Source organism: Coregonus clupeaformis, chromosome 15 (assembly GCF_020615455.1).
Source record: "Coregonus clupeaformis isolate EN_2021a chromosome 15, ASM2061545v1, whole genome shotgun sequence".
Lineage (NCBI taxonomy): Eukaryota > Metazoa > Chordata > Actinopteri > Salmoniformes > Salmonidae > Coregonus > Coregonus clupeaformis.
In genome coordinates, this window is record NC_059206.1 from 66156485 (window position 1) to 66182914 (window position 26430).

At 44.7% G+C, this 26430-nt stretch overlaps 1 protein-coding gene across 1 annotated transcript; it reads right to left on the reverse strand.

Annotated features, from left to right (window-relative positions):
• Positions 1 to 26065, reverse strand: LOC121573297 (gamma-butyrobetaine dioxygenase). Its single transcript, XM_041885161.2, has 8 exons — positions 25978 to 26065; positions 24082 to 24565; positions 21556 to 21670; positions 9754 to 9952; positions 8695 to 8800; positions 3607 to 3803; positions 1529 to 1695; positions 1 to 1237 (listed from the first exon to the last, which is right to left on the reverse strand). The coding sequence occupies exons 2-8, from the start codon at positions 24505 to 24507 to the stop codon at positions 1077 to 1079; spliced, it is 1371 nt and encodes a 456-aa protein (XP_041741095.1). The 5' UTR covers positions 24508 to 24565; positions 25978 to 26065; the 3' UTR covers positions 1 to 1076.
• Positions 26066 to 26430: the final 365 nt, after the last annotated feature.

Here is a 26430-nt window from a genome sequence, read left to right on the forward strand (position 1 = left end):
ATTTGCGCACCCAGCGGAGAATCAGAGATGAGGGGTGGCATCGGGCACACATCGATATATAGCCTAATAAGCAACTAACATTGATAAATATTGAAATGTCATCAACTGACAAATTACATGACCCTCCCCTGGACTAGATTAAAAATATATATATACTAAACCCTCTCCTTGACTGAAATTGAAAAAGCATGACCCTCCCCCAATTACCCCCAGGTAACCATTATGTAAATTTCAATTAATCCCTTAGCAGATGCTTTTATCCAAACTTGCATGTGCATACATTTTACATATGGAGAGTTATTGTAATGAGAGTTATTAAAAAAGTTTTGATTTGGGGGGGCCGATACTAGTGCTATACACTAGATGGCTGAAACTGAACTATACTACTGGATTCAATATGACAGAGGTAGAAAATATGTCACAAACTTCATCACCTCTTGTTGATGTGACACCCTTAAGACATTGAGAAGTAGATGTAGTAAAGTGCTACCAAATTTTGACCAGTAGAACACAGGCTAATAGAAAAATAGATTCGAGCAAAGCGAAAGATAGCTCAATATTTTCGCTTACACAACCCTAGGAACAAAGGCACTATAGTCTACCTGCTTCATACAGTAAATGACAGATTCTTCATAGGTTATGCTTCTCATATACAGTTTATATGCCTCTGTTAGCACTTATGAAGGGGTGTTTATCATTTAGGGAAGTGCTCAACCCTTTTCCATCAAATTTTCCCACATCTTCTTGCACTTTGCCCACTTGTCACTCTGTTCAAAAGACCGGCAGCCATCTTGACCCACACAGGGGTAGCTGTAGCCCACTAGACAATTAGCCTCTGCCTCTTTTCCCCGCTCCGAAATTCTGTAGATCAGGACTCTCCAACCCTGTTCCTGGAGAGATACCCTCCTGTAGGTTTTCACTCCAACCCCAGTTGTAACTAAACTAATTATTAGAATCAGGTGCACTAGATTAGGGTTGGAGTGAAAACCTCCAGGAACAGGGTTGGAGAAGCCCTGCTATTGATAGATGCTGTTCTATATAGTTGGAGGAGGCTTCGATCTGGGGGCTTGGCGGGCCTAGCTCTCTCCATTGACAGACTTGCAGAGTATCCGCAGGCGAGACATGACTTCGTCCCAGTCCAGGTAGGCTCCCTCCAGGTGTCTCACCCGGTCTGGGTGGCTCAGATAGCTCTTCCGCCCATGGAGCAGGCGCCAGTTGTCAAAGGTAACCAGGTCGCCTGCAGGAGGTGGTGGAGGGATATGCCGACTCAGTACTCACCCATGTTATACAGATATTTCAAGATGAAAGTTCAAACGTATAGGCTACCTCTCGTGCTACTACAGTTTGACACATAAAAGATAACCAATAGTCATAGACGGTAGGTAAGTCTACCACCTCTACAACATTTGGAACTACAATGAATGCAATATTTTACAATGCAATCCTACTCATATTGCCAACTTTTATCCAGGGAAGCGTCACTTTAACTGCTAATCTTGAAGGGGCACACTCACGCACACACACTAACCAGGCTCCATCTTGTAGGTGAGCACGTTTTCTGGTCGCGTCATCAGCTGGACATAGGCCTTGAGGGAGCTGTAGAAGGCCTGGACCTGGTGCAGGGGGAGGTCCAGCACAGAGTCCCTGGTGGCATTGTTGTAGTTGATCCGGACCACCCGCCCATCACTGTCAACACTGCACAGAGAGAGGAGGGGTGCCACTGTTAGTGAGTGTGTGTGTGTCAACCTTTAGAAACTATGAAAATGACTGCATGATGGACATCTAGGTCTTGTTGCATAATAAGACTCAGCAGTTGTCAAGTGTCCGATGCTCATATCTGGTACAATCGTATAAGATCAGTAAATAGAAATTCCCACAGTGACCTTGCTTGCTCACTTAAAATAATCTTCTCAACCATCAGTTGCAGGCAATGTTCCATCAACATTTTTTGGGCACTGACCAAATTTCACTGAGCAACATTCTGTGCAACTTCCGGGACGTGTTTACTGTGAACACTGAGGCTGTTCCCGCTTTAAGTTACAGTTTTAACAATGGCCAAGTAGGCTACTTGATCATAATGTAGGCCTACTAGAGTGGCCTACCATCAAAACCATGGAGAAAAATGCATCCCATAACATTTTAACATGGAAATAGCTGTTCTATCATTCAGCCTACAGTAGCAGCAAATGTGTGGTGTACAAAGTAGGTCTACATTCCATGAGACTTTTGAAAAAAACATGCAGAGCTTGACATTAACCTGTTTATCCACTTGTCCTTCAGACAAGGAGGTGATTGAAAATGTTGTGTGGTTTGATGCAAGAAACCACCAAATAAATGCATTATTATTCCCATACCATTATTACAGAGTACCAGACAAATTATGTTACCCTCTGCCTATTGGCTACTTAGCTTATTCAAGACCGTCTCAAAATACAACACTGCCCCTTTAAGACATAAAAAAATTGCTCTTTACCTGACTAGCTTTTCAAAGATGGCTAGAAATGCACACATTTTGTGCTCTTGTAGGAAGCACTGTTGACCAAAAAATTGCTATAACTGGGCTAATAACTCACTAACTAGCAAAGAGTATGAACAAATGTGCACAGGTGGCTACATGCAGCTCTCGCTTTGATCTCAAAACAAGCGCATCTACTCACGACCGCTCACGCTGTAAACACAGTCCAGTTCAAAGTGAATGGCACAGATCCATATATGGCAATGGCTATTTGCATATAGGCCTACTGCAGCTCTGATTGTTCATGGCGCACCGGTCTGTGTAGAGCAGGGTTCTTCAATTCCGGTCCTGGAGGGCCGAAACACTTCTGTTTTTTATTTCTACCTGGTAGTTAATTGCACTCACCTGGTGTTCCAGGTCTGAATTAGCCCCTGATTAGAAGGAGAGGATGAAAAACAGAGGTGTTTCGGCCCTCCAGGACCGGAATTGAAGAACCCTGGTGTAGAGTATTGTCCTGAGTCGTGCCTGTCAACGCAATTGAATCCTACACCAATGCGCTCTTCCTACAAGAAAATCCTCTTGTACAGTTAGTTTTGCATACTAAAGTCTTGCATAGTTTGTTTTGTTTCTGTATGTTACATTGAAAGTGGCTAATATTGCATTGATTTGAGCACAATTCCCACAGTAGAGCGAAACGTTGATAGTGTTAACTAAAGGGGAAAACTCTAGAAAGTTGTGTGAAGTTCAATCTCGTGCTTCTCTGCGCGGGCTGATATTTATTGTGCGCAGCAGTCCGATGGGATCTGCGCGCCTGCACACAGCTTAGAGGGAACATTGGTTGCAGGTTGTGTATTATACATTGATACTGCGGTTTACATTCTGAGCAGCAGATGGCGACACATATCCATCAAGCTCCTAAATCACATCCATGTAGCTTTAAGATCATCCTGAGAATGTAAGTGTGAGTGAGTGAGTGTCCGTGTGTGTGTGTGTGTGTGTGTATTTTGGTCCATGTGCTACCTGGAGCAGTTCTAGACTGACCTCCTGTCAGGTCATATTAATATGTAAGCTGAGTGATGGCTCTTATGTGTGCGAAAAACAGACCAATGCATCCATGTCTTATGTATTTTAATGGTGCGGCACTCACTCACTCTATGATGTGGTTCTTGGACTGCACTATGAAGTCGCAGTAGTCGGACCCTGTGTCTGTGAAGTCCACCCGCAGGGAGGTGAGGGTCCTGAAGGCCTCGGGGTCTTCTCTCCTCAGTTGATCTGCCATGTGGAAGCCATCCACCGCTTCACTCTCCCCGCCCTCGCCAGCCTGGCACAGGCAATGCAGGAACTGCACCTGCAAACAGCCATACAGGATATTAGTACTGTTGCTAACAGCCATCCCATACAGGATACATACGTCTTACAATACGTAGGGGGTGGGGACTTTGTGCAGTAAACTGCTTATATACACTGCTCAAAGAAATAAAGGGAACACTTAAACAACACATCCTAGATCTGAATGAATGAAATAATCTTATTAAATACTTTTTTCTTTACATAGTTGAATGTGCTGACAACAAAATCACACAAAAATTATCAATGGAAATCAAATTTATCAACCCATGGAGGTCTGGATTTGGAGTCACCCTCAAAATTAAAGTGGAAAACCACACTACAGGCTGATCCAACTTTGATGTAATGTCCTTAAAACAAGTCAAAATGAGGCTCAGTAGTGTGTGTGGCCTCCACGTGCCTGTATGATCTCCCTACAACGCCTGGGCATGCTCCTGATGATCTCCTCCCAGACCTGGACTAAAGCATCCGCCAACTCCTGGACAGTCTGTGGTGCAACGTGGCGTTAGTGGATGGAGCGAGACATGATGTCCCAGATGTGCTCAATTGGATTCAGGTCTGGGGAACGGGCGTCCAGTCCATAGCATCAATGCCTTCCTCTTGCAGGAACTGCTGACACACTCCAGCCACATGAGGTCTAGCATTGTCTTGCATTAGGAGGAACACAGGGCCAAACGCACCAGCATATGGTCTCACAAGGGGTCTGAGGATCTCATCTCGGTACCTAATGGCAGTCAGGCTACCTCTGGCGAGCACATGGAGGGCTGTGCGGCCCCCCAAAGAAATGCCACCCCACACCATGACTGACCCACCGCCAAACCGGTCATGCTGGAGGATGTTGCAGGCAGCAGAACGTTCTCCACGGCGTCTCCAGACTCTGTCACGTCTGTCACATGTGCTCAGTGTGAACCTGCTTTCATCTGTGAAGAGCACAGGGCGCCAGTGGCGAATTTGCCAATCTTGGTGTTCTCTGGCAAATGCCAAACGTCCTGCACGGTGTTGGGCTGTAAGCACAACCCCCACCTGTGGACGTCGGGCCCTCATACCACCCTCATGGAGTCTGTTTCTGACCGTTTGAGCAGACACATGCACATTTGTGGCCTGCTGGAGGTCATTTTGCAGGGCTCTGGCAGTGCTCCTCCTGCTCCTCCTTGCACAAAGGCGGAGGTAGCGGTCCTGCTGCTGGGTTGTTGCCCTCCTACGGCCTCCTCCACATCTCCTGATGTACTGGCCTGTCTCCTGGTAGCGCCTCCATGCTCTGGACACTACGCTGACAGACACAGCAAACCTTCTTGCCACAGCTCGCATTGATGTGCCATCCTGGATGAGCTGCACTACCTGAGCCATTTGTGTGGGTTGTAGACTCTGTCTCATGCTACCACTAGAGTGAAAGCACCGCTAGCATTCAAAAGTGACCAAAACATCAGCCAGGAAGCATAGGAACTGAGAAGTGGTCTGTGGTCACCACTTGCAGAACCACTTCTTTATTGAGGGTGTCTTGCTAATTGCCTATCATTTCCACCTGTTGTCTATTCCATTTGCACAACAGCATGTGAAATATATTGTCAATCAGTGTTGCTTCCTAAGTGGACAGTTTGATTTCACAGAAGTGTGATTGACTTGGAGTTACATTGTGTTGTTTAAGTGTTCCCTTTATTTTTTTGAGCAGTGTATATACAGTACCAGTCAAAAGTTTGGACACACCTACTCATTCAAGGGTTTTTCTTTATTTTTACTATTTTCTACATTGTAGAATAATAGTGAAGACATCAAAACTATTAAATAACACATATGGAATCATGTAGTAACCAAAAAAGTGTTAAACAAATAGATTTGAGATTCTTCAAAGTAGCCACCCTTTGTCTTGATGACAGCTTTGCACACTCTTGGCATTCTCCAAACCAGCTTCACCTGGAATGCTTTTCCAACAGTCTTGAAGGAGTTCCCACATATGCTGAGCACTTGTTGGCTGCTTTTCCTTCACTCTGCCGTTCGACTCATCCCAAACTATCTCAATTGGGTTGAGGTCGGGGGATTGTGGAGGCCAGGTTATCTGATGCAGCACTCCATCACTCTCCTTCTTGGTCAAATAACCCTTACACAGCCTGGAGGTGTGTTGGGTCATAGTCCTGTTGAAAAACAAATGATAGTCCCTAGATGGGATGGCATATCGCTGCAGAATGCTGTGGTAGCCATGCTGGTTAAGAGTGCCTTGAATTCTAAATAAATCACAGACAGTGTCACCAGCAAAGCACCCCCACACAATATCACCTCCTCCTCCATGCTTTAGGGTGGGAACTACACATTCGGAGATCATCCGTTCACCCACACCGCGTCTCACAAAGACACAGCGGTTGGAACCAAAAATCTCCAATCCAGACAAATTTCCACCGGTCTAATGTCCATTGCTCGTGTTTCTTGGCCCAAGCAGGTCTCTTCTTATTATTTGTGTCCTTTATAGTGGTTTCTTTGCAGCAATCGACCATGAAGGCCTGATTCACACAGTCCCCTCTGAACAGTTGATGTGAAGCATTTATTTGGGCTGCAATTTCTGAGGCTGGTAACTCTAATGAACTTATCCTCTGCAGCAGAGGTAACTCTGGGTCTTCCATTCCTGTGGCGGTCCTCATGAGAGCCAGTTTCATCATAGCGCTTGATGATTTTTGCGACTGCACTTGAAGAAACTTTAAAAGTTCTTGAAATGTTCCGTATTGACCTTCATGTCTTAAAGTAATGATGGACTGTTGTTTCTCTTTGCTTATTTGAGCTGTTCTTGCCATAAAATGGACTTGGTCTTTTACCAAATAGGGCTATCTTCTGTTACCCACCATACCTTGTCACAACACAACTGATTGGCTCAAACGCTTTCAGAAGGAAAGAAATTCCACAAATTAACTTTTAAGAAGGCACACCTGTTAAATGTGACTACCTCATGAAGCTGGTTGAGAGAATGCCAAGAGTGTGCATAGCTGTCATCAAGGCAAAGGGTGGCTATTTGAAGAATCTCAAATATAAAATGCATTTGTTTAACACTTTTTTGGTTACTACATGATTCCATATGTGTTATTTCATAGTTTTGATGTCTTCACTATTATTCTACAATGTAAAGAACTGTCAAAATAAAGAAAAACCCTTGAGTAGGTGTATCCAAACCTTTGACTGGTAGTGTTTGTATGTGTGTATGTACAGTGAGGGAAAAAAGTATTTGATCCCCTGCTGATTTTGTACGTTTGCCCACTGACAAAGAAATGATCAGTCTATAATTTTAATGGTAGGTTTATTTGAACAGTGAGAGACAGAATAACAACAAAAAAATCCAGAAAGACGCATGTCAAAAATGTTATAAATTGATTTGCATTTTAATGAGGGAAATGAGTATTTGACCCCCTCTCAATCAGAAAGATTTCTGGCTCCCAGGTGGTTTTTATACAGGTAATGAGCTGAGATTAGGAGCACACTCTTAAAGGGAGTGCTCCTAATCACAGTTTGTTACCTGTATAAAAGACACCTGTCCACAGAAGCAATCAATCAATCAGATTCCAAACTCTCCACCATGGCCAAGACCAAAGAGCTCTCCAAGGATGTCAGGGACAAGATTGTAGACCTACACAAGGCTGGAATGGGCTACAAGACCATCGCCAAGCAGCTTGGTGAGAAGGTGACAACAGTTGGTGCGATTATTTGCAAATGGAAGAAACACAAAATAACTGTCAATCTCCCTCGGCCTGGGGCTCCATGCAAGATCTCACCTCGTGGAGTTGCAATGATCATGAGAACGGTGAGGAATCAGCCCAGAACTACACAGGAGGATCTTGTCAATGATCTCAAGGCAGCTGGGACCATAGTCACCAAGAAAAAAATTGGTAACACACTACGCCGTGAAGGACTGAAATCCTGCAGCGCCCGCAAGGTCCCCCTGCTCAAGAAAGCACATATACAGGGCTGTCTGAAGTTTGCCAATGAACATCTGAATGATTCAGAGAAGAACTGGGTGAAAGTGTTGTGGACTCAACTCAACTCGCTGTGTTTGGAGGAGGAGGAATGCTGCCTATGACCCCAAGAACACCATCCCCACCGTCAACCATGGAGGTGGAAACATTATGCTTTGGGGGTGTTTTTCTGCTAAGGGGACAGGGCAACTTCACCGCATCAAAGGGATGATGGACGGGGCCATGTACCGTCAAATCTTGGGTGAGAACCTCCTTCCCTCAGCCAGGGCATTGAAAATGGGTCGTGGATGGGTATTCCAGCATGACAATGACCGAAAACACACGGCCAAGGCAACAAAGGAGTGGCTCAAGAAGAAGCACATTAAGGTCCTGGAGTGGCCTAGCCAGTCTCCAGACATTAATCCCATAGAAAATCTGTGGAGGGAGCTGAAGGTTCGAGTTGCCAAACGTCAGCCTCAAAACCTTAATGACTTGGAGAAGATCTGCAAAGAGGAGTGGAACAAAATCCCTCCTGAGATGTGTGCAAACCTGGTGGCCAACTACAAGAAACGTCTGACCTCTGTGATTGCCAACAAGGGTTTTGCCACCAAGTACTAAGTCATGTTTTGCAGAGGGGTCAAATACTTATTTCCCTCATTAACATGCAAATCAATTTGTAACATTTTTGACATGCGTTTTTCTGGATTTTTTTGTTGTTATTCTGTCTCTCACTGTTCAAATAAACCTACAATTCAAATTATAGACTGATCATGTCTTTGTCAGTGGGCAAACATACAAAATCAGCAGGGGATCAAATACTTTTTTCCCCTCACTGTATGTGTGTGTGTGTGTGTGTGTGCAAGAGTGTTTTATCCAGATGTGACTCAGGTGTCTGACTGATAGTGGGAAAGGAGAGGATTAATGTAGATTTCATGAAGATGACGGTGGATCCTGTCTACTCACTCCAGGTGGGTAGTGCAGTGCTGGATAGTCAGTGTGGAGAGAGAGTTTGCCAGACGTGTAGGCCACGTTGTTAGCCTGGGGTTTGTCCTGCACCTGCCATGTGTGCCTGAGGAAGGAATGAGAAAAGTTGAGAAAGGTCCATTATTAATGATTATTGACAAATTATGTAATCACAAAGGTGTTGAGCACTAATGACCAAGGCATTGTCTTTGGAAAGATTAAAAAGGTTCAAGAGCAACAGGACATGGAAAAAGTTACTCATCGTCCTACATTTATAGCGTTTGTTAAATGGATGCTGATGAAATAGTATGTCAATTATACTAGGTGTCTTCTTTGCTCTTGGCATGGAGTCTCTGTGCTCAAATATATGCAAATATGTGCCCTGGTATTTTGTTGTCTCTTGGGTTGTTGATTGTGGAAGACAAATACTGCAGCTTCTTTTTGTCTTTTTGTTTTATTTTTTACAATAAACAAAAACTGCAGCTTCTTTAATGACATTTCTCTTACTTTGGTTCGCAGCTGTTAGCTTCCACCGACCTGTGCTAAACTGCTGGCTGTGGGATGCTTGTTGTTCCAACCTCAGCTTTGATTGAGTGTATCGGGTAATACCTCGGGCTTAACGTCCCCTGGATACATTTTGGAATGGCCTCCCAGTCTTTGTCCCTGTGCAAGCATTACTGAACTAGATCAGTCCGAGTTAAGATGGACTGAGGCCTACCTACCAAAACTCAATTCGGTTGCATGTCCATTAAACTTCTGGTTAATCCAGGCAATAATAGTGAGTGTAGCATTCAGTCTGGTTTAACCAGGCTGTCCATGTTATCCTCAGTATACAAAGGAGCGGATAGTTGAGAGTAGCAATGGTTTCTATAATTATCATATTTAGGAAAATCGGACATGACGGCAAAGTTCAACAAACGCACCCTAGTGAATCTACTGCGGTGGAAATATAAAGCTGTGTGGGAAATGCAGAGCTTATAGATTCATATGAAATTATATCACTGTGGTTTGGCTTAAGAGTGTATGACGCTAATACAGTCAGAGGGCATGGTTTCTCACCCATAGAACGTCAGTCGGAGGTATCCGATCCTCTGGCTGAGGCGGGCCACCTGACCCTGCTCCACCGGCGCCCCCTTCAGGTAGACGATGCCCACGCGGCGTAGAGCCAGCAGCCAGGCCAGGGCGGCCTTGTCGTCGTGAAGGACCTCCTCGAAGCTGGCCGTGGGGATCCGCAGCTCTGAGTCCCAGTACACACGCTCTGAGAGAGCCAAGGAGATAGATGCACTTCATTAAAGTATTGTATCATCCTGTATAGTCTATCATACCGTCCTGTATCGTATCATTGTTTGTCAAAGTTCCCAGGTTTTTCAGAAATTCCAGTTGGAGGTTCCCCAGAATCAGGAGGGAATAAGCTGGGAGGGAATCCTTCAACTGAAAATCCTTGAAGCAGGATTTTTGAAAAACCTGGTAAATTTCCGGAATTTTGCAACGTCAGAATTTTGCAATGCATAGAGAGTGTGACTTAACTATAGAGATACACATTTCAGGCCATTTTCTACCAATATTGACAACTGACAGTTTCTGCTCTGTGCAGTGATTGAACTGCCTGGGATGCAGGTCAGGGACAGAATAGAATGTCCTGGCTTGTTTGGACACATGGACAGACACCACAGCCTGTCAGTGGACAATGGACTCTAACAGCAATATGTGTAATGCTCCCGGACACAGTCTGTACTGTCTGTACATCATATGTCAGTGTGTCCATGAAACGTTTCCTCCAAGGGATAAGAGGGAGGCCAGCTCGCTATGGTTGGAATACTCTGTGAGGAGGAAGGGGGAGGGAGAGAGAGGGGTGAGAAGAGTCTGCATTTTTCGACTGACAGCAGTGGAAAAAGCTTTCCACTGCTTTGCTTCGCATCCAGCTGGCTTCAGCCCTTTTTCCATAGAGGCTCTCTCCAGTGTCTCCTGCATTGCAGACACAGCTGCCAAGCACATTTAGTGTGTGTGGGTGTGTGTAGGTACAAAGCTAGTACTAATGAATTATCAAAAACAAACTGAGGGGGTCAAACAAACCTCTTCAGTGGCAATTCATCAGGATTAAGTGGAGAGAAAATCCATGTCAGAAAGCTTGACTTTGCATTAACTCAGTTGACGTAATTATTTGTGTGGCGTAATCAATGGATTTTTCTCTGTGAGTACATCTATGGTAACACACGGAGTCTCTGTGTGTCTAGGGGCTTATGCAGGAAGATGCTGCAGCTTGATTTTCACTCTGGGGAATGATCCTGACCCTTTTCAGCTGCAACATGAGTCATCGAGATACAATGATACCCTTAATATGATACTGATGACTTATGACTTAAGGGAAATAAGATCTTTATTAAAGGCAGGCTGATCTTGAGGGTCACCGACGAAGAGAAGGTTGAAGTATGAGGAACTTCTAGAATAAAGGCTAGTTCCTTCTAATATTCTAGTATAAAGTACTCCCATGAAATCAGACTAGCCCATAGACACCATTTGACCAGCCGGTATGTATCCGCACACAAAGGGGGACATAAAGTTCTTGGCTAGAGGCAGAACAGTGCTTCAGGGACAGAGCCCTGAGGTTTTGGATATCACACATGATGGAGTAAGCCATAACAGCAGAGCATGTCGTATCGAATTAGGTGTTTTGGCTGAACTTGCCTTCCCCCGTGTAAATTGACATTTTCTTGTCTGGTAAACTTGTCATGTTCGGCTAACATCACTGGTTATCACCTGATTGACTCAACAAACCGATTTCAATCCTTGAGGGCCAAGAAAAATGAAGAGCGAGAGAATAAGGAGAGAGGAAGGGAGAGACAAATGGAGAGAGCGATTAGAGAGGAGAGAATGAGAGAAAGTGGAGTGGAAAGGAGCATAGAGAGAGTCCGAGCTGAGACAGCTAAACCTGGGTAGACCCTTTAGTGGGTGATAGATGGGGTAAGAGAGCGGCTGGCTGGGCAGTGGGCCCGGGCTGGGAGGGTTCAGATGGTGCTCTGATTTCCTGGAACGTGTAGCGTTGGTCCACCAAGCCAATCAGCGATTAGTCTCCCTGACTCCTACATAGTTTCCAGCTGGGGTTAACTGAGATACAGGCTGTGTGTGTTTGAGAGAACTAGTGCCTGTGTCTGTCCTAGTATGTATGTGTAGAAGAACGCAGGAGTTTTTATGTGACACTATTATGCTTGTGTATGTACGCGTTATCTGTCTGTTTGATGGAAGCGCGTGTATGCTCACACGTGTATGTGAGTGTATTCGTGTGTGCATAATCCCTTTCCTCCCTTCCGTTGGTCTTGGTCTGCTGCTGTGGCTTTTCCAGACGAGGAAACCTGAAGCTGCGGCTCCTGTTGCTGGCAGGCAGCTGACGGCAGTCTCTCTCTCTACCCCCCTCTCTCTCTCTTTACCTTGCTCTCTCCCCCACCCCCTCTCTCTCGCTCTCTCTCCCCCACCCCCCTGCTCTCTTCCCCCCCACCACACCCTCCCCCTCTCTCTCAGTCTGCTCTCCTCTGGAGATGGAAACTCCCAGTACTCTACTTGAGTCGTGGAGTTCTCCAAAAAGCTGCTCTGTGTCAGCAGGGTCTTTCACAATTTTAATCCACTAGGTCAACTTCCTCACAGGGTCAATTGTGGAGTTCAGCTCTTCTGACGCCCCTCTGTTTCGACTGGAGGTATTAGGCGCCGTATTGTATTTGTTGTAAAGGCCTTCACAAACATGGTGGCATTCATCAGTGCTTTCATTGCAAAGGGGGCTGATGCCAGTGAGTGTGCCCACTACAATTATCAGGACAAGCTTGCAGCTGTACTGAAATTTTTTATGAATGGAATTGGGTGTTCTATCGGCCAGTGGAATGTTAACAACTAGATGAATACGGAGGTTTCCACAAAACAACTACAATCCTGTATCCAATCATGTGAGAAGTGAAGTCACATAAACACACAGTTACAGACACACACACACGTCGCCTGTGGTGTATCACATTGTAGCTGTTGTACTCCTATTTACAAAGAGCCTGTGTCTTAACAAACTGACGTGGCACAGCTAGTCCTTCTCTGGAGAACGCTGCCAACCCTCCGTCCAATACAACAAACCTTTCTCTGTTTAATGGAGAAACTTGCACCACAGAGCCACCTCTGCCTTCTCAGCTTTAATAAGACAGTGTGTACAGTGTTCTTAATGGAACGCTCAAGGACTCGGGTGACCAATTCCAAACCGACCCCTAATCCCTACCTCTACCCCATGGTACATTTTATAGATCTGGAAGACTTGGATAGGAGTCAGCAATAATAGCTTGCCCCTCTGGTTATAGCTTGACCTAGCCCTCAGACGGGCTGGATGGAATTTTCCTATGTTGCTTACACCTATTCAGTCCTTTCAGATCTTTAATATCCTTTTCACTCTACTGAGCAGTAAAGCTGAAATGAGCTGTACTGTGCTGGCCTGGTTACACATCCACCGAAGCATGCCATACGCATCCAAGTGTGTGTGTGTGTGTCTGTGTATGTCCGTGCGTGTGTGCCGGCTGTGTGTGCATGTGCTCAGCGGGGGAGATTCATCTTCTTGATAGATAATCAGTGTGTGCGTACATGGAAATGGTGAAGTTTGGGGAAAGACGCGTGTTTTTCCATTGATGCACCACTACAGCTATGTTTTCAGGAGCCTTGTTTTTTTTAATTGATGACTTCTCACACATCGCCACAAGAGCACGTAGGTCCAGAGGGAGTCTAAATTCAGACCAGATGAGTCAAGGAAGACACAGACTCCCACTAAGTCAGAGGAAAGACATTAGCTGCTGCATGGATGAGCAGGAACCAATCAAGTCCCATTAGGCCTAACTGAGGCCAAGTCAGGCAGATTATCATAACATTCACACAGTTTGCTATTTGAGCTGATGAGAGTATTTTAGACAGCGAACCCAGTGAATGCAATATGCCGTTAAGTAACTATTTAAAAAAATATTAATACTTGTGTTCATCTCTAAGCCAAGCTAGTTATCAATTAAAAAGTGATAAACAATTCTATCCTATTTTATTACCATTTACAAACATTTTATTTTATTTTCACCTTTATTTAACCAGGTAAGCCAGTTGAGAACAAGTTCTCATTTACAACTGCGACCTGGCCAAGATAAAGCAAAGCAGTGCGATAAAAGCAACAACAACACAGAGTTACATATGGAATAAACAAAACGTACAGTCAATAACACAATAGAAAATCTATATACAGTGTGTGCAAATGTAGTAAGTTATGGAGGTAAGGCAATAAATAGGCCATAGTGCAAAATAATTACAATTATAATTTAGTATTAACACTGGAGTGATAGATGTGCAGAAGATTATGTGCAAATAGAGATACTGGGGTGCAAATGAGCAAAATAAATAACAATGTAAATAACAATATGGGGATGAGGTAGTTGGGTGGGCTAATTACAGATGGGCTGTGTACAGGTGCAGTGATCGGTAAGCTGCTCTGACAACTGATGCTTAAAGATAGTGAGGGAGATAAGTGTCTCCAGCTTCAGAGATTTTTGCAGTTCGTTCCAGTCATTTGCAGCAGAGAACTGGAAGGAATGTCAACCAAAGGAGGTGTTGGCTTTGGGGATGACCAGTGAGATATATCTGCTGGAACGCATACTACGGGTTGGTGTTGCTATGGTGACCAATGAGCTAAGAAAAGGGGGGATTTGCCTAGAAGGGATTTATAGATGACCTGGAGCCAGTGGGTTTGGCGAAGAATATGTAGTGAGGGCCAGCCAACGAGAGCGTACAGGTCACAATGGTGGGTAGTATATGGGGCTTTGGTGACAAAACGCATGGCACTGTGATAGACTACATCCAATTTGCTGAGTAGAGTGTTGGAAGCTATTTTGTAAATGACATCGCCGAAGTCAAGGATCGGTAGGATAGTCAGTTTTACGAGGGCATGTTTAGCAGCATGAGTAAAGGAGGCTTTGTAGCGAAATAGGAAGCCGATTCTAGATTTAACTTTGGATTGGAGATGCTTAAGGTGAGTCTAGAAGGAGAGTTTACAGTCTAACCAGACACCTAGGTATTTGTAGTTGTCCACATATTCTAAGTCAGAGCCGCCGAGAGTAGTGATTCTAGTCGGGCAGGCGGGTGCAAGCAGCGTTCGATTGAAGAGCATGCATTTAGTTTTACTACCGTTTAAGAGCAGTTGGAGGCCACGGAAGGAGTGTTGTATGGCATTGAAGCTTGTTTGGAGGTTTGTTAACACAGTGTCCAATGAAAGGCCAGATGTATACAAAATGGTGTCGTCTGCGTAGAGGTGGATCTGAGGGTCACCAGCAGCAAGAGCGACATCATTGATATACACAGAGAATAGAGTCGGCCCGAGAATTGAACCCTGTGGCACCCCCATAGAGACTGCCAGAGGTCCAGACAACAGGCCTTCCGATTTGACACATTTAACTCTATCTGAGAAGTAGTTGGTGAACCAGGCGAGGCAGTCATTTGAGAAACCAAGGCTATTTAGTCTGCCAATAAGAATGCGGTGATTGACAGAGTCAAAAGCCTTGGCCAGGTCAATGAAGACGGCTGCACGGTACGGTCTTTTATCGATCGCGGTTATTATATTGTTTAGGACCTTGAGCGTGGCTGAGGTACACCCATGACCAGCTCGGAAACTAGATTGCATAGCGGAGAAGGTACGGTGGGATTATAAATGGTCGGTGATCTGTTTGTTAACTTGGCTTTCAAATACTTTCGAAAGGCAGGGCAGGATGGATATAGGTCTGTAACACTTTGGATCTAGAATGTCACCCCCTTTGAAGAGGGGGATGACCGCGGCAGCTTTCCAATCTCTAGGGATCTCAGACGATACGAAAGAGAGGTTGAACAGGCTGGTGATAGGGGTTACGACAATTTCGGCGGCTAATTTTAGAAAGAAAGGGTCCAGATTGTCTAGCCCAGCTGATTTGTAGGGGTCCAGATTTTGCAGCTCTTTCAGAACATCAGCTATCTGAATTTGGGTGAAGGAGAAGTGGGGGGGTGCAGAGCTGGTGGCTGGGGTAGGGGTAGCCAGGTGGAAAGCATGGCCAGCCGTAGCAAAATGCTTGTTGAAATTTTCGATTATCGTAGATTTATCGGTAGTGACAGTGTTTCCTAGCCTCAGTGCAGTGGGCAGCTGGGAGGAGGTGCTCTTATTCTCCATGGACTTTACAGTGAAATAAAACTTTTTGGGGTTAGTGCTACAGGATGCAAATTTCTGTTTGAAAAAGTTAGCCTTTGCTTTCCTAACTGATTGTGTATATTGGTTCCTGACTTCCCTGAAAAGTTGCATATCGCGGGGGCTGTTCGATGCTAATGCCGTACGACACAGGATGTTTTTGTGCTGGTCAAGGGCAGTCAAGTCTGGGGTGAACCAGGGGCTATATCTGTTCTTAGTTCTGAATTTTTTTAATGGGGCATGCTTATTTAAGATGGAGAGGAAAGCACTTTTAAAGAACAACCAGGCATCCTCTACTGACGGAATGAGGTCAATATCCATCCAGGATACCCGGGCCAGGTCAATTAGAAAGGCCTGCTTGCTGAAGTGTTTTAGGGAGCGTTTGACAGTGATGAGGGGTGGTCGTTTGACCGCGGACCCATTACGGACGCAGGCAATGAGGCAGTGATCGCTGAGATCCTGGTTGAAGACAGCGGAGGTGTATTTAGAGGGTAAATTAGTCAGGATGATATCTATGAGGGTGCCCATGTTAACGGATTTAGGGTTGTACCTGGTAGGTTCCTTGATCATTTGTGTGAGATTGAGGGCATCTAGTTTAGATTGTAGGACGGCCAGGGTGTTAAGCATATCCCAGTTTAGGTCACCAAGCAATATGAACTCTGAGGATAGATGGGGGGCAATCAATTTACATATGGTGTTCAGGGCACAGCTGGGGGCTGAGGGGGGTCTGTAGCAAGCAGCAACAGTGAGAGACTTATTTCTGGAAAGGTGGATTTTTAGAAGTAGAAGCTCAAAATGTTTGGGCACAGACCTGGATAGTATGATAGAGCTCTGCAGGCTATCTCTACAGTAGATTGCAACTCCGCCCCCTTTGGCAGTTCTATCTAGACGGAAAATGTTGTAGTTGGGAATGGAAATGTCAGAATCTTTGGTGGCCTTCCTAAGCCAGGATTCAGACACTGCTAGAACATCAGGGTTGGCTGAGTGTGCTAACGCAGTTAATAACTCAAACTTAGGGAGGAGGCTTCTGATGTTAACATGCAAGAAACCAAGGCTTTTGCGATTACAGAAGTCAACAAATGATAGCGCCTGGGGAGCAGGAGTGATACTGGGGGATACAGGGCCTGGGTTAACCTCTACATCACCAGAGGAACAGAGGAGGAGTAGAATAAGGATACGGCTAAAGGCTTTAAGAACTGGTCTTCTAGTGCGTTGGGTACAGAGAAGGGGCCGATTTCCGGGCATTGTAGAATAGATTCAGGGCATTATGTACAGACAAGCATATGGAAAGATATGAGTACAGTGGAGGTAAACCTAAGCGTTGGGTAAAGATGAAAGAGATAGCATCACTGGAGGCACCGATTGAGCCGGTCTCCGCGTGTGTGGGGGGTGGGACAAAGGATCTATCTGAGACAGGTTGAGAAGGACTGGGGGCTCTACATTGAAAAAGTACAGTTACAACTAACCGAAACAGCAACAGGCAAGGCAGATTGACATGGGAGATAGGCATAAAGCAGTCACAGGTGTTATTCGAGAGAGCTAAGACAACAGCTGGTAATGGTGACGAAAGTTTGAGCTGAGGCTAAACAGATCAACAGGATGGGGTACCGTATAAAGGAACAGTCCAGCAGGCATCAGCTGTGTAGCTGAGTGATCATAAGGTCCAGTGAACAGCAATAAGTAAGTCCGGGAGCAGTTCAGTGGCTGCTACGCTACAGGCACGGCTGTTGATTGCGTGTGCTAGCGGGCCGGGGCTAGCAGATGGATCTTCGTGGTCGTCGCAACGGGAAGCCTGTTGAAACCACATCAGACGATTACGTCGGCAGACCAGTCGTGATGGATCGGCAGGGCTCCGTGTCAACACTAGGAGGTCCCGTCAGAGAGGTAGAGAGGTGACAGAGAGGTAGGTAGCCGGGAGATGGGCCTGGCTCGAGGCTAGCTCACGGCTAACTGGGGTTTGCTTCAGGACAGTGGTGATTAGTGGAGATTAGCCAACAACGACAACAGCTAGTTGCGATGATCAAGTGTTAAGGTCCAGTGATTTAGTGATTACGGCAGAAAATCCTATATGCTCTGGCTCGATAGCGCGATGTGCAGACTGTGCAGACTGGCCGATAATTGTCCAGACTAGAGCTGGCTGGTAGGTAGTGCAGGCCACGGCCACGGACAATGGTGAAGACCGCTAACGGTGGCTAATAGCAAGTAGCTAGTTAGCTGGCTAGTTTCAGCCAGAGGTTCTGGATAAAAATGTATGAAGAAATAATAGAATCCGCTCCACATTGGGTGAGGCGGGTTGCAGGAGAGTATATTTAGTTAAAGAATGGAAAGTGAGATTGAGAAATATATACGAAAAAGACAAAACAAACTAAATACAGGCTATTTACATGAGGACACTACAGAAAACACGACCGCACTGCTATGCCATCTTGGATCTCTACACCAGAGCAGAATGTTCAATTCCTTGGTGGCCAAACAAGGAGTTTTTTTTAAGGACAGTCTTAAGGATCTATCTCATTATCCCACTAACAACTGTCCAAGAGTCAGATTAGGCCTGTTCATCTCATGAAGGGATGCTTTAAACTGATGCAAGGTGAGCTGATCCAAAATCTGCAGGGAAGAGAGTGACTCAGTAGGCACTATGGTAGTGACCAAGCAGACAGTGAGTAAAGGTGTTGACACATTGACACATTTACTGGCAGCAGTTGGTGGAGAAGAGTCCAGAGGAAGATGTGTGAGAAAAGACTGTGGCTTCTTGAGTAAGCCAGCCAACGCTGCTTCGTCACCTCACGGTAGGTAAAAGGCTAAAAGTATGCGAGCCAGAAAGCGAGAAAACACCACGTCACTCACCGAGGGTAATCCTTAACCTCCTCAAGCATTCAAAGAGAGCTGAAGGACATGATAGTACCAGTTTACAGGCTTTATTACTGTTCACAGGAGGAGGCGAGTTGGAACATTTGATAAACATACAGAAGATAATGACTACTACACCCTTAGAATAAAAAGGTGCTTCCTAGAACCTAAAAGGGTAATTCGGCTGTCCCCATAGGAGAACCCTTTGAATAATAATTTTAGGTTCCAGGTCGAATCCTTTTGGGTTACATGTAGGACCCTTTCCCCAGAGGTTTTTACATGGCACCCAAAAGGCTTCTACGTGGAACCAAAAAGGGTTCACCCTGGAACCAAAACTGGTTATTTTATGGGGACAGCCGAAGAACCCTTTTGGAACCCTTTTTTCTAAGTGTACTGATAATGTTAATAATGTAGGCCTAGATAGATAATGCCTAATAATAATGGTAATAATAACTACACTACTGTTGGAACTACTTCAATATAACAAGTACTATCCGGTATTTCAATTGGAGGGGTGATTGAAACAGATTGTTTCGGAATCCGAAAATGACTATAGTACAATTCCTAGAATGCCCTTGGAATAAGAAGGCAAAACAACTCGCGGTTGCTAAGGCCCTCAGTAAGATTAACAGGAAGTGTAAACACTAACAAATATAATGATGAATATAATGACAAACACTGCTTGTAGATTCCAATCTCCCTGTGCAAAAACAAGTCTTTGTGTTTGTTTGTATACTATTCACACTATGGCCTAAAGCCTAGCCGATTGAGTGAGGTCAGAAGTTTGGCTTTAAAATAGTGTCTCTAAGCATCCACTTCCACTCAGGTTCCCTTTAATCAGTATTCCATATGGTGGAGGCAGAGGAGGGGAGTTAAACAGGACTGCACACAGACTTCACCCCTTGCCCAAGGTCTCAAGTTATTAAGCTATTTCACATACAGCCGCTGCATACCTCAGCGATGTAGTCTGGTCTACATGTGTGAAAGCGACATCCTCTGGGCTAGAGATTGACAGGCTGCACACTTTGACAGCAGCAGCAGTGTCTGGGGAACACCATATCATTAGAAATGATTGGGGGCATGTGGTCCCGGAGGTTGATCTAATGGTCAACACAGCCTTCCGGACTACACATGCCCCCCTACAACATACTCTCCATTCTTCCACTCATCCATGCTGTGTAAATACATGAAATAAAAGTAAATGGTTAGGGGGAAACTCCTAATTCCTACAAACACCAAAGGACAAAAAACAAGTGAGTTGTGATTCCGTCAGTAACACCCCCACAACTCATATCATATTGACCTCGGCATCTCCCGCGTGTGCTACACTTTCACAATCTTCCCGGTCTTTTAGGAAAAGAGGAAAAAGTACAGATATTCCAAACTAGGCCCATGTCTGTGAGTGGAGTGGAGTTGAGTGGGTGAGTGAGTGAGTGAGTGAGTGAGTGAGTGAGTGAGTGAGTGAGTGAGTGAGTGAGAGAGAGGGGGGAGAGAGAGAGAGAGGCCTATAGGGAGCTAGGTAGGGATGTGAAAAAAACTTGAGTAACAAAACTTCCAGATGTGAACATTATTCACTATCCATCCATCTAAAAATTAAAACTTTTCCAGGGTTTTCCGGCAGGAGGAATTTCTGACCAGACCTCAGGAGGATATAATTAAACACAGATACAGGGGGGCTGGTGTGTGTGTGTGTGTGTGTGTGAGAGAGAGACAGAAAGAAAGAGAAAAAGCGCACAGAGCCAGACAGAACATGAGCTAAACTGTCTAGTAGGAGCACTCCTGGTGCTGAGCTAGCAACAGTTGAAGAACAGAAACCCTGCACTGACAAAGTGTATGTGTGTAAGTGTGTGCGTGGGTGTGGGGGGGACCTCTTACACCTGTACTAAAGGAGAGAAGGGAGGGGGTGAGGAGTTTGCAATCCACACACACTGCCTTTAGTCACTCTAGAGTGGAGACAAAGCAGCAGCCACTCAAACCTGTGGGTCCTTCAGGGCCACGTGTGGAAACACCATCTAGTCTCTCCTCAGTTGAAATGCAGCTACAGCTTTCATTTCACTTTTACTACAGCCTTGTACACTGCTCTTTCCATGACATACTGTAGACTGACCAGGTGGAAGCTATGATCCATTATTGATGTCACTTGTTAAATCCACTTCAATCAATGTAGATGAAGGGGAGGAGACAGTTTAATTAAGGACTTTTAAGCCTTGATACAATTACGACACGGCGTGTGGTGCATGAAATGTATTCTTGGATGTTATTCTTGTTACACAGTCTGTGCTCAACCCTTAGCTTCCCAGCTGACCATTTAGAAAACTTGTAACAAGCAAATACTGATATACAGTAAATACGCTTATTAATATCAATAATGTTTTTCTAAAGTTTTCTTGTGGCCTGTAGCATATGTTTTTTTAAACAACTGAAAATGTATGGCACAAAGAAAATGTCAATCAAAAAGTAACATTGGAATTTTCACAACAGGATGCTTGGTTTAAGTCCTGTATGAGGGCACAGACCCTTCATTGTTTTCAGATAAATTCTTCCTACGAAAAGCATTTATCTCATGGGTCTTCAGAGCACTGTAGCAGTCAGCTACTGTTAGACTAGACTAGCCAAAAATAGAAAATGGACACTGTCAGCATGACTGAATTGGCATTTTGTGTGTGTGTGTGTGTGTGTGTGTACTGTAAACAGAGACACATGCTCAACACAATAATAAAGGATTTATCCTCATTTATTCCAGAATATTTACTTTCAGCGATAGTGGTGAAATTGCCATATAGCAGTCCTCAGCGTAATAATCTTACCGTTTAGGAAGAGCTCCTCTTGTAGGGCTTGTCTGGCAGCAGGAGAGAAACACCGTTTCCTCAGCCATTCTGGGTCGAACTCGCTGGTGTGCTGGTCCGGCCACACTATGGACACCTGAGGACAACCACAGAGGTTGTTTAAGGGTTTGCGTGAGAAAGGCAGCTCACACTAGTGTAGCACATGGGGATGTGTGAAACTTGCTCCTCAGCCTGAAGTGTCCCCACTTGCGCCAGCGAATAGCTAGCTTTTCATGTGGCGGCGACTGATAAGACGCTTCAGGAAGGTGGTCACATGTGCTAGCAGAGCAGAGGTCCAGAGTTCGCGCCAGGTATGGGCCGAATCGGGAGAAAGTGGTACTCGCTAAGCAACCAGCGTGATGGCCTTTACACTAGCAACAATATTGCCATCTACACTGAACAAAAATATAAATGCAACATGTAAAGTGTTGGTCCCACGTTTCATGAGCTGAAATAAAAAAGAGCCCAACATTTTCCATACGCCCAACATTTTTCCATACGCACAAAAATCTTATTTCTCTCAAATGTTGTGGACAAATTAGTTTACATCCCTGTTAGTGAGCATTTCTCCTTTGCCAAGATAATCCATCCACCTGACAGGTGTGGCATATTAAGAAGCTGATTAAACAGCATGATCATTACACAGGTGCAGCTTGTGCTGGGGACAAAAAAAGGCCACTCTAAAATGTGCAGTTTTGTCACACAACACAATGCCACAGATTTCTCATGTTTTGAGGGAATGTGCAATTGGCATGCTGACTGCAGGAATGTCCACCAGAACTGTTGCCAGAGAATATAATGTTAATTTCTCTATCATAAGCCACCTCCAACATCGTTTTACAGAATTTGGCAGTACGTCCAACCAGCCAAACAACCGCAGATGTATGGCGCTGTGTGGGTGAGCGGTTTGCTGATGTCAACGTTGTGAACCTAGTGCCCCATGGTGGCAGTGGGGTTATGGTATGGGCAGGCATAAGCTACGGACAACGAACACTTTATCTATTTGAATGCACAGAGATACGGTGACGAGATCCTGATGCCCATTGTCGTGCCATTCATCCGCTGCCATTACCTCATGTTTCAGCATGATAATACACAGCCCCATGTCACAAGGATCTGTACACAATTCCTGGAAGCTGAAAATGTCCCAGTTCTTCCATGGCCTGCATACTCACCAGACATGTCACCCATTGAACATGTTTGGGATGCTCTGGATCGCGGGTCACCAACAGATGCATATCTACGGTACCAGTTCATAGTTTGGACACACCTACTCATTCAAGGGTTTTTCTTTATTTTTACTATTTTCTACATTGTAGAATAATAGTGAAGACATCAAAACTATGAAATAACACACATGGGATCATGTAGTACCCAAAAAAGTGTTAAACAAATATATTTTATATTTGAGATTCTTCAAAGTAACCACCCTTTGCCTTGATGACAGCTTTGCACACTCTTGTCATTCTCTCAACCAGGTTCATGAGGTAGTCACCTGGAATGCATTTCAATTAACAGGTGTGCCTTGTTAAAAGTTAATTTGTGGAATTTATTTCCTTCTTAATGCGTTTGAGCCAATCAGTTGTGTTGTGACAAGGTAGGGGTGGTATACAGAAGATAGCCCTATTTGGTAAAAGATCAAGTCCATATTATGGCAAGAACAGCTCAAATAAGCAAAGAGAAACGACAGTCCATCATTACTTTAAGACATGAAGCTCAGTCAATCCGGAAAATATCAAGAACTTTGAAAGTTTCTTCAAGTGCAGTCGCAAAACTCATCAAGCGCTATGATGAAACTGGCTCTCATGAGGACCACCACAGGAAAGGAAGACCCAGAATTACCTCTGCTGCAGAGGATAAGTTCATTAGAGTTACCAGCCTCAGAAATTGCAGCCCAAATAAATGCTTCACAGAGTTCAAGTAACAGACACATCTCAACATCAACTGTTCAGAGGAGACTGCATGAATCAGGCCTTCATGGTTGAATTGCTGCAAAGAAACCACTACTAAAGGACACCAATAATAAGAAGAGACTTGCTTGGGCCAAGAAACACGAGCAATGGACATTAGACCGGAGGTAATGTGTCCTTTGGTCTGGAGTCCAAAATGTAGAGTTTTTGGTTACAACCGCCGTGTCTTTGTGAGACGCAGAGTAGGTGGACGGATGATCTCTGCATGTGTCGTTTCCACCGTGAAGCATGGAGGAGGAGGTGTGATGGTGTGGGGGTGCTTTGCTGGTGACACTGTTGGTGATTTATTTAGAATTCAAGGCACACTTAACCAGCATGGCTACCACAGAATTCTGCAGTGATATGCCATCCCATCTGGTTTGAGCTTAGTGGGACTATCATTTGTTTTTCAACAGGACAATGACCCAATACACCTCCAGGCTGTGTAAGGGCTATTTGACCAAGAAGGATTGGCACTGATATATGGCCAGTTCTAAATTTTCTTCCTTATGGTTACATTTAGAATTGGGGAAAGATAAGTTCATCCAAGATATTTTACCTTGTTGTTGTCAGTGACCTGGACCCGGTCGACCCCAGTGTGGATGTCCAGCTGAGAGAGCAGCAGGCTGCGGGCCTGGGCCGACTGCAGGGTACACAGCGGGCATTGACAGTTGTCCCTAAGCCATGTGTACGGGTACAGGCTCTGCCCGCTGTCCTCCCACTCCACCTCCAGCAGCCTTTCCTGCTCCAGGGCCCGGACCTGCCTCACCCCAGGGCTGTCCCCCAGGGCGGTGGAGGGGAGCGGGGCAGGTGCCTGGGTCCCGTGCCCACGGAGCTGCCTCCAGGTCAGGTGAAGAGAAGGAGATAGAGAGATGGCGGCTGCCCATCCAGGCCTACCCCCAGCCGTCAAGGCATGGCAGGCCAAGACGGAGCTTCGCTTGAGCATGGTCGGCAGGGTGCATCGTGCTATAGTGGTCGTCCACATCCTCGAACCGGGACCTCCGGATGAGCTGCGTCTCCAGAGCAGAAGGGTTGTCGGAAAGCTGGAAGGGGAATAAAAATAAATATGGTTACATAAGGGTTTAAAATGTCAATAGGTGATTATTGCTGCATTGGTTTATTATACCTTGCGTCACCTCTTCTTATAAATGGCCTAATAAAACAAGAGGAAAAAACACAGCCATGCAAGTGCCAGTGGGCCTTAACACAGTCACAGTCAAGGAAACTAAGACACATCATTAGGTTTTTCTGATGTTCCGAAGACTAAAGACTTTGTGGATATTTTTATGCCACAACACACACCAGGACAGTACATTCTGGGTTCCAAGCCAACATAAATATTCCAAAGGTTAATAAGGGTACAGGTCAGGACACATGTAGGCCTGTATTACTTGTTTTTTCTTACTTTTATTTTGAATTTATTTTGAATTATTGTTTTAATGTATTGTATTTCCTAGGCATATTTCACCATAAATTGAATTAATTTAAATCGTTTGATTTAAATAGGCTAGTTTGAGGCAAAAGGTGTAATAATACTAAATGCACCTTGCTACCACACTGACGAGGAGAATAGGACCTTGCAACTTTTTGTATCCAAAATTACTTTCATTTGTTATTACAAGCGTGACAACGTTGGGTCGTCACTAGTTACCACAGCCACAAAGTCCTAAACCCCGCCTATTTCTACCACTGATCTTCTTAAATGTGATTTTAAACATTACCCTAACCTTAAAACACAATGCTAACCCTAATCTTAAATTAAGCAAAAAGCAACAAAAAAAACATGCATTTTTTTACGATATAGACCATTTTGACGTTGTGGCTGTGCTATCTAGTGGAAACCACAACATTGTGCGATACAATAAAATATTTTTTATAGTAACGTTACTGTTCTATCTGTGATACAATTACATTGTATGTTTCCGCTTTGGAATCTAGGTGAAAGGTCAAGACATGGGCAAGCGTCCCGGAAGCAGCTCGCGCCAGATTTACAAAAAAGGCTTATATATATTAGATTGCCTTATTTTGTTATTCCCTACTTTGACAAACCTTACAAACTATATATTTTTTACATTTGTACTTGTGCAAGTCTGAACTGCTAGGCTAGGTATACTGTAGCTATCTGCCCAGGCTAGCTCTCTTTCTACTACTAGCTACCTTGTTAGCTACTATTACTATTTAATATAGCCTCCAATGACAAAATAGTTGACATTAGACACTCGCTTTCTGACATTAATTGAATGATTAACGAAAAGCCCGTGTTTGTAGCGAGCTAGCTAGTATCGCTGTCTCCACATACATGGAGACTCCATGTATGTGGAGACAGCGAGCTAACATAACTCCTTTACCTAACTTTCACTACGCAACCAGACATTCCAGTGACAACACATGCTATATTTACCGGCAACATTACAATATGTAGTATCTAAAAAAGTATTATGAAAAATGGATGTACCTGTATTATTTTGGTAGGCTTCTGAACGTTTGAATGTGCTTTGTCAAGGAAGCGTCTATCCAAAATGCAGTGCCGACTTTCAAACTAGGGGAAAGGTTAGGTTAGCACGTGGGTGAATGACATAACCACTGTCATTGTGGGGGCATCAGAGATGGTGAGTCAGTGAACTTTGCTGACATGACACCAACAGACCAGGGTTATAGTCCCCCAATATCAAGGTTGGGAATTTAGGAAGTCGATCACAATTAGAATAGCTTTTAATTAATCTTTCAAGAAACACTCCACATCATTCTCCCACTCCTATTGCATATTACAGAATATGGCAGAGCAATCCTTTACCTCTCAGCTCTTCAGTTGTGTCAGTGAGACAGTTTGGACTTGTCCAGTGTAGTTGGTCAGTAACAGGTTGAATTAAACTAGCCTGTGGGTTGGAACTTGGTGCTTAAAATTATA